The 7,737-nt window shown below is 36.1% G+C and overlaps 1 protein-coding gene across 1 annotated transcript; it reads right to left on the bottom strand.

Moving 5' to 3' along the window:
• Nucleotides 1-5,224: 5,224 nt before the first annotated feature.
• Nucleotides 5,225-6,446, bottom strand: LOC131429359 (uncharacterized). Its single transcript, XM_058593434.1, has 4 exons — nucleotides 6,383-6,446; nucleotides 6,193-6,328; nucleotides 5,895-6,028; nucleotides 5,225-5,837 (listed from the first exon to the last, which is right to left on the bottom strand). Exons 1-4 carry the CDS (start codon nucleotides 6,444-6,446, stop codon nucleotides 5,557-5,559), a joined length of 615 nt encoding a protein of 204 aa, XP_058449417.1. The 3' UTR covers nucleotides 5,225-5,556.
• Nucleotides 6,447-7,737: the final 1,291 nt, after the last annotated feature.

A 7,737-nucleotide genomic window follows, 5' to 3' on the forward strand; every position in this document is an offset into this window, starting at 1 on the left:
GTGGATCATGGAATTCTTCTATCAAAATTGCAACGACTGGGAATCTCATCGATGAGCGTGAAATGGTTCAGATCCTACCTAACAAACCGTTATGTCAGTGTAAAAGTTGGCTCCTCGACTTCAGAAGTTTTCTCAAACCTGTCCGGAGTTCCGCAAGGCAGTAATCTTGGACCGCTGCTGTTTTCGATTTTCATGAACGATTTTCTGCTACTATTACCACCGGAATGCAGACTCTCCTATGCCGATGACACAAAAATCTTTAAAGTTGTCAAATGTCTCCTGGATTGCATTGAGTTACAGGAAATGATTCAAACGTACGTTGAATGGTGCTCAAAGAACTATTTATGTTTAAGTATCGAGAAATGCTGTATCATCTCCTTCCATCGTAAAACTGATCCAGTCATATTCGATTATTTCATTGCGGGAAGATCTATGACACGAGGGGAGAATATAAAGGAACTTGGTGTCATTCTGGATCAAAAAATGACTTTTAGACTTCATTATGACGAAATTTTAGCCAAAGCCAATCGTCAACTCGGTTTCATCATGAAGATTGCCTCAGAGTTTCGGGATCCGTTGTGTTTGAGATCTTTGTATTGCTCACTTGTACGCTCTATACTCGAGTCAAACGCTGTGGTGTGGTGTCCTTACCATGCTCTCTGGAAAACTAGGATTGAAGCTGTTCAACGAAAATTTGTGCGATACGCTCTGCGACTGCTACCGTGGCGTGACCCCATGAATTTACCGCCCTATACCGATCGATGTCGTCTATTGAATCTTGAGCCATTGGAAACACGACGAATCATTGCTCAAGCTACATTTGCTGCTGAACTGCTTTTGGGGGATATTGACTGCCCACCTTTGCTAATGCGGTTAAATCTCTACGCACCGGAAAGATCACTTCGTCAACGCAACTTTCTGCTCCTGGAATCAAGGAATACGGTTTATGGACAGCACGAACCTTTTCGCTCTGTCTGTACGAGATTCAACGAGTTTTTCCAGTATTTCGATTTTAATGTGTCGTCCCGTGTGTTTCATCAACGTCTACTTGACCTTTTTCATATTGTGTATCGTGAAAATTAAATTTAGTGTACTTAGTTCATTAATTTTTATTCATTAAGACAAACTATGTCAGATGAATCATAAGAAACAAATAAACAAATAAACAAACAAATGAATGTTCGTAGCGTGACAATTTCGATTAACATAATAAAACTTTATTTTTACTTTAGGACTTCTGGTCAGTCAGTAATTATTTAGTAAATTTTTGACATATCAGAGACTCGGATGTTTCGCATCGCTAAGTTCGACTCCTCTGGTAGAAGGTAAAAGTTTAGATGCGAAAAACCTTCTCCTTACTTAAGGGGGGTTAGGGTCAAAATTTCGAAAAAAATCATCATCTTTGCGATTTTTTTTTCAGAATTATTGTTTAACACCATAAATTCAAATGTTTTGCATGATGAAAAGCATCATTCAAACAACATTTTGTAATTTTTTCGTGGAAAAATATTGAGAAATAAGTCGGTGAAGAGGTATTTTTAGGACGCTTCTTAAAAATCATGATTTGCGGTGTTCACTGTATTTCAGCGCAGACTAATCAGAAGTGAACAAATCAAAGCAGCGTAGTTAGAGTAGAACTTTCTCTAGACCCCAACGTCTCTGTTTGTTTTTTTTTTTTTAATTTTTTTTAATTTTTGGTGGTTGTTCAAAGTGAAAACTACGACTTTTTCACGAAAAAATCCGCCGTTTTGTAGTTATAAAACCTCCCCAAAGTACCAAACAACGAAAAGCAAAAGCAAACGGTTCTAGTTTTTTATATGTAGAAAGTGCGTGCAAAATTTGAAAAAAAATTGGTGCAGTAGTTTTTGAATGACGATGGACACGTACTTTCAAAACCTGTTTTAGAGGAAAACGCCAATATTTTGTCAAGTTTTTAAGTCAATCGAAGCAGAAATCTTAAGCCTGTGTGCCGAGCTTTTACTTCTTCGCAGTATAAGATGAACAAAGATGAAGGCCCATAACTTGCTGAGATTTGTTCCGATAGGCTTGAAAATTTCACAGAATATTCTTGAATTGTTTTACTATCAAAAAATACAAAGAAAAAATAGTTTCATTGTTGGACATACGAAAGTTCAAGTTACCATTCCTTTAAATATTGTTTCCATTACCTTTTACATGGACACTGAATTCGTTTAATAGTTTTATCAATAGTCGTCTCATTAGTCGACACCACATCATTTTGTTTAGTACCCTACCTACGATTAACGAATGGTGGAGTTCGGTACTGAGAATCTATATCAGAAAGTTTTATATGAAAATAATGTGCAATTCTTCTGTTATAGCGGAGTGAACATGAGGAGTGATTGTATCAGTATTCAGCTTGTCGTTCGAGTCAATGCAGAAAATCTCACAACTAATGGTTTTCAATCCACCAGAATTTATCCGACGCGAACGAACTTCAGCAAGCTAAATGCAAGACAAACCTCTTTGTTTGATCTCATTATTTAAAAAGGAGAATCATATCATTGATTCGTACAAAAATCGTTCTATAATGTGATTTGATCAACTCACGCATACAATGGCCAACATTAATCATCTAACTGATTACATTGCACACAACGCTTCTTCTGGTAAACAATATCAGAAGTTTTGAATCTGTTTACGGTATAGCTAGAACACTCATATGTGTTCCATCATTAAATCATTTGGCAATCAATAATGTTGATACCCAATTAAGCACGTGGCTCGAAATGACGAACCACATGAATTCACACAAAACAACTCGTTGCGCGCCAAATGATTCTTTCAACGATCTAGTATTCCTTTCTTCGACGGCCAAACACTTATGCAACTCGTTATGCGCCAAACACCTATCGATCATCTAGCAATCATTGGCGACTTTTTCAGTGGAAAATTCCATTGTCCATACAAAATAACTTTATTGGTTTTTCCCACTTTTCCGGTAAGTTTTCCTAATTTTTTTGATGTACGAACCCGGTGGGGGTAAAAACTGATCAAACAAAAAAAAAAGCATCTCAATCCGTCCATCCGTTCTTACGTGATGCGATTACAAAGAATGATCTCTGCATTTATATATATATATATATATATATATATATATATATATATATATATATATATATATATATATATATATATATATATATATATATATATATATATATATATATATATATATATATATATATATATATATATATATATATATATATATATATATATATATATATATATAGATTACGCTTCACACTACGCAGAATGATGCGGAGTTTCTATGCGTGACGCAAAGCCTCCTATGCCGAACAAGAAAATGATATCAATTTGGTCAGCTGGGATTGGTGGAAGAAAACATAGGTCAATTCTATATACATTTTTTCAATTGTATGCTATTGAAATACTGAAACGGAGTTGTCATACATGTTTAAGTTAAAAGTTTCCGAATCGATTGGTTGTTAAATTATGTAAATCCATCAACAAATGACTGAGTTAGTAACGTTCCAAATTATGACGCAAAAAGGTTACGCGACTATTTTCGAAACTTTTAATTGACTCCCGGCCCCGTAAAGTGAAGAGTAAGGCATTTTTAATTTTTAAACTTTAATTTGTCAATTTCTCTAATTTATGAAACTGTTGTTCTAATTGAACTAGCCAAGGATTGGTATTTGAACGAATTCCAATCTATCACGCATTTAGTTTCTTCTGCAAAGGATGTAGCCGGGTTTTCTTAGACTTTAAAAAAATAAATCATTCGGAAAACCATGCGTCTCCATCAAATTATCATCATCCGATGGAGACGCATGGTATTTAGTTCTAAAAACATATATCACATGCCTTTAGAACTAAATATCATGCGTTTCCATCTAGAACTTGAGTTCAGGGCTTAAGAAAGAATTTTTACAAGGAAGGACCAGTGCGAGAAACATGAATCAGAACTAATGAATTGACAAATATTTATGTTTTAATATACGGTTCAAAGTTTTTATTTATGAACTGATTAGTCATTTTACATTTATTTTACATTTATTGTATTCAAATCAAATAATAATTTTATATTTGGGTATATATTTTGACCCCTCGCAGGTTATCGTGGATTCACCATTTTAAAAATATTGAGAAACATCGCGGCTATACAAAGATTACGTCATGCGAGTTCAAACTGACCTTCGACGGAATCCCAAGAAGTTCTGGACATTTGTCAACTCATAGCGAAAATGTCCATCCAATCCTCCAAATGTTTGTCTCGATGGCGTGGACTGAACGGTGGACTCGTGCGAGCTGTTCGCAACATTTTTCGCTTCGGTATTTGCTGGAAATACTGTTTCCGATGCCGAAGCTGATGTCGCTGCTATGGACGTTCCTGAAAATTTAGTACGTATGGATACGTTTATAATTACTACTGAAATGATTCTTGCTGCTGCGAAGAAACTGAATAAATCGTATTCAGCCGGACCTGATGGTATACCTGCGGCAGTTTACACTAATTGTACTGCTGCTTTGGCTGAGAATCTGTGCATTATTTTCAACAAATCTTTCGAGCAAGGCATCAGGAGATTTGGAAGCAATCCTTCGTGATTCCTGTATTCAAGAGTGGTGACCGTCGTAATGTAAGAAACTATCGAGGCATAACAAGTTTATCTGCTGCTTCAAAGTTTTTTGAAATAATTGTAAGCAATGAGATGCTCTTTCGCACTAAACATTATATCTCAACTGAACAACATGGGTTTATGCCTGGACGCTCGGTCAGCACAAATCTATTAGATTCCACTTCGACCTCCATTTCGCGTATGGAGGAAAAGGTACAACCCGATGCGGTATACACGGATCTAAAAGCAGCGTTTGACCGAATAGACCACCGAATACTCCTTCGAAAGATGTCACGATTAGGTGGAACTCAAAAGTTCATCGATTGGTTTTACTCTTACTTGTGTGGTAGAGTTTTACGAATAAAATTGGGCTCGAGCGTTTCATCTCAGTTTACGAATGTGTCAGGAGTACCTCAAGGCAACAATATGGGTCCGCTGCTGTTCTCTTTGTTTTTCAATGATGCTATTTTGCTGCTCAGTAACGGTTGCAGATTAGTTTATGCTGATGATTTGAAATTGTACATTGGATACAAACTGAAGAATTGATCGGGAAATATTGATTGAAGAACAAAAACTAAATATGCGTCGTTTGTCTCCATTTGCTAAGGATCGAAAGACTTTCTGTAGTATTTGATTTCATTTGAGGCAAACATTGCATTGAGGCGGGGCTGGGACACATACAACTGGAATCTTTTATTTTATTAAGTGTTCCAAATATTCTGATAAGTGACGCAAAGTTTACATTTAAATTCACTAGATTCGTTAGGATAGCAGTAGTGATAATTTAGAATTGACTAATAGTTAGTTTTAATAATAGCATTAGAACAAGTGCGTAAAACCATTTTTATATAAACTTCTCCCGACACTTTATTTCAATATTGCACTTGTCAGTAACTCCTAGACTCAGTACTGTACTGTTCACTGATCCTTATAAGAAATATCATTTTAATTCTCAGGGTAAAAGAATCTCGTGTTCTTCGGCACCATCGACGAGAGCGTTAGCCATTTTTGTTAGTGAGCTCATCAAATGTGACTCAATGCCCGGTTTGACTTGATCCAACAGCAACGACGGATTGGCATTGATAGCACCGTTGGCGAAATCTCCCAAATTTTCCATATAAAACTGGGCCTTGTTGAACTTCAGTTTGATATCGACCGGACTAAATTTTACGAACTTTTTATCGCCTCTCTGCTCAAGGAAGTATTTCGTCTTCATGTCGGCAATCGTGTCAACTGAAATTCATCGGCAATAATTATTTTAATTCGACTTCAAAACAGTTTTTTACTCACTTAGTGTCATGTTGAAAAATCCTTTTCCATTCACCGGAACGAACAACACGTTCATCTTCAAATCGTATCTTCCTTTGCCATACAGCGTCGGAATATCTAAGCGAAAATCGAAACTATTTTTTGATAAGTCGTCTCTGCAGAAAAAAGAACGAAAATTATCACATATACTGGTGAAATGATGATAAATTTGAACCTCAAACTACGAATCTTGTATGCACTGATGCCGGCGATCGTTGCATTCGTCAGCTTTAGATTAAATCCTTAAGAGTTTTCCATGTTCATCCATTTGATCTTGTACGGGTCCAGCTTTGGAGCTTTGCGTCCCTCGCCAAGCATTGCCGCGGCCAGATTCGATCGAAGCTCATGCACTACATCGGTGATGCACTTTTGTCGCTGTGGGTCACTCCTCGAACAAACCTTGGATAGACTTGGACCTACGGAAACATGTTTGAATGTGGAGTCCCAAAATGACTTCTACTTCTACTCACTGATTTCTGCTAGACCAAGAGCTAAACTGAGGATAACCAGAAGACTTGGAACCAGCAGCTTCATTTTTGTGGGGTATCTTCTGACAGAATACATAATCAATGGCATTTTACTTGACTATTTATACTCGGATGGATCCTCACTAGAGTGTACTTGATCGTTATAGTTTTGTTGTACTTCAAAAGGAAATCATTTGAATATCGCCACAAATGGTGCCAAGCAGTATCGTCTTTGACTTTAGATCGGAATTGATTTTGATGTGTTCCGAAGTGATCCCAGACTAGAGTTTTAAACACCAACTATTTTTGTTTTGAAACAATCCAAACCAGATGAAATCGAATAAAATGAATTACAAAACACATTGAAAAATTGTGCAATTTCATAACAAGAACATTCTGATAAAATACAAATTATTTCTTCGAATTCATAAATTTTCAAGTCGAAACAACATTTAAATATTTCTTTACAAATCGAATCAATGTTTTGAATCAGCTGATCAATCATAAAATGCGGGTCTGCCGTTCATCAAATGTTGATACTAAACTTTAGTATGAAGCTAAAAGTAGTATCTAACTCCAAAAGGTCCTCAACTAATTCCAGTTCCAATGAATAAAATGAGATCAACAAGCGATTCATTTTTATTAGCACTATAAAATCACGCAATTCGGTCGTCACATCGAGACAATAACAATCAAATGTTTATCTTATCTTTTTTCCTCTTGTTTTTTTTTCCCTTCGCAGAAGATACCTCCGGACAGTCAGTGCTCATTGCGGAAGCAGTTCTGATTCTTTCGCACCCTGCACAACGCCTGGGTTTGACCTCGCACGCATACCGGGATTGTTATTAAGCTCAAGTGAATCTATACAAGTTTTTCGCCAAGTGTTAATTTATTGTGTGGGTCACAAAGCTTTAAATATTGTATCGATTGAAAATTAAATGAATAATTTTTATATTTCATTAAACTCGCATGAAATTCGAAAAAAAATAAGAGTCTTTCTTTCTGTTATTAATATTATCTTTTTTGCTCAATGAAAAAATAGACTTAGAACCGGTTACTATTTCGTGACATTGTTGGTGAAATAGTAAAGAATTTTTTTTATAATATAGCGGAATGAAAAAAAGGTATTCCTTAGAAAGGAATTGAACTTTTGGCTTTTCCGGAACCGGAACGTACGGAGCGGTATTTCCAGAACAAGTTTGGTTGGCTAACCATTCCTTCTTATCCTCAATTGCAATTATCAAGAGTCATCAAATCAAAATTGTTGTAGATGTTCTACAAGACCCAGGTGGGAACATTTCCTGACCTCTGGAAAAAATCTTACATTTTCCCGGTTTTTAAGAAAGGCAACAAATCAG

Source organism: Malaya genurostris, chromosome 2 (genome assembly GCF_030247185.1).
Source record: "Malaya genurostris strain Urasoe2022 chromosome 2, Malgen_1.1, whole genome shotgun sequence".
NCBI classification, from domain to species: Eukaryota; Metazoa; Arthropoda; class Insecta; order Diptera; family Culicidae; genus Malaya; species Malaya genurostris.

Bases quoted from the DNA above. Each gene is read 5' to 3' on its own strand.
- LOC131429359 (XM_058593434.1), bottom strand. From the start codon at position 6,446: ATGAAGCTGCTGGTTCCAAGTCTTCTGGTTATCCTCAGTTTAGCTCTT. The intron at 6,029-6,192 runs GTACAAGATCAA...TTTTTTCTGCAG, and splicing joins AAAGCTCCAAAGCTGGACCC to AGACGACTTATCAAAAAATA. The intron at 5,838-5,894 runs GTGAGTAAAAAA...GATGAATTTCAG, and splicing joins ATTTTTCAACATGACACTAA to TTGACACGATTGCCGACATG.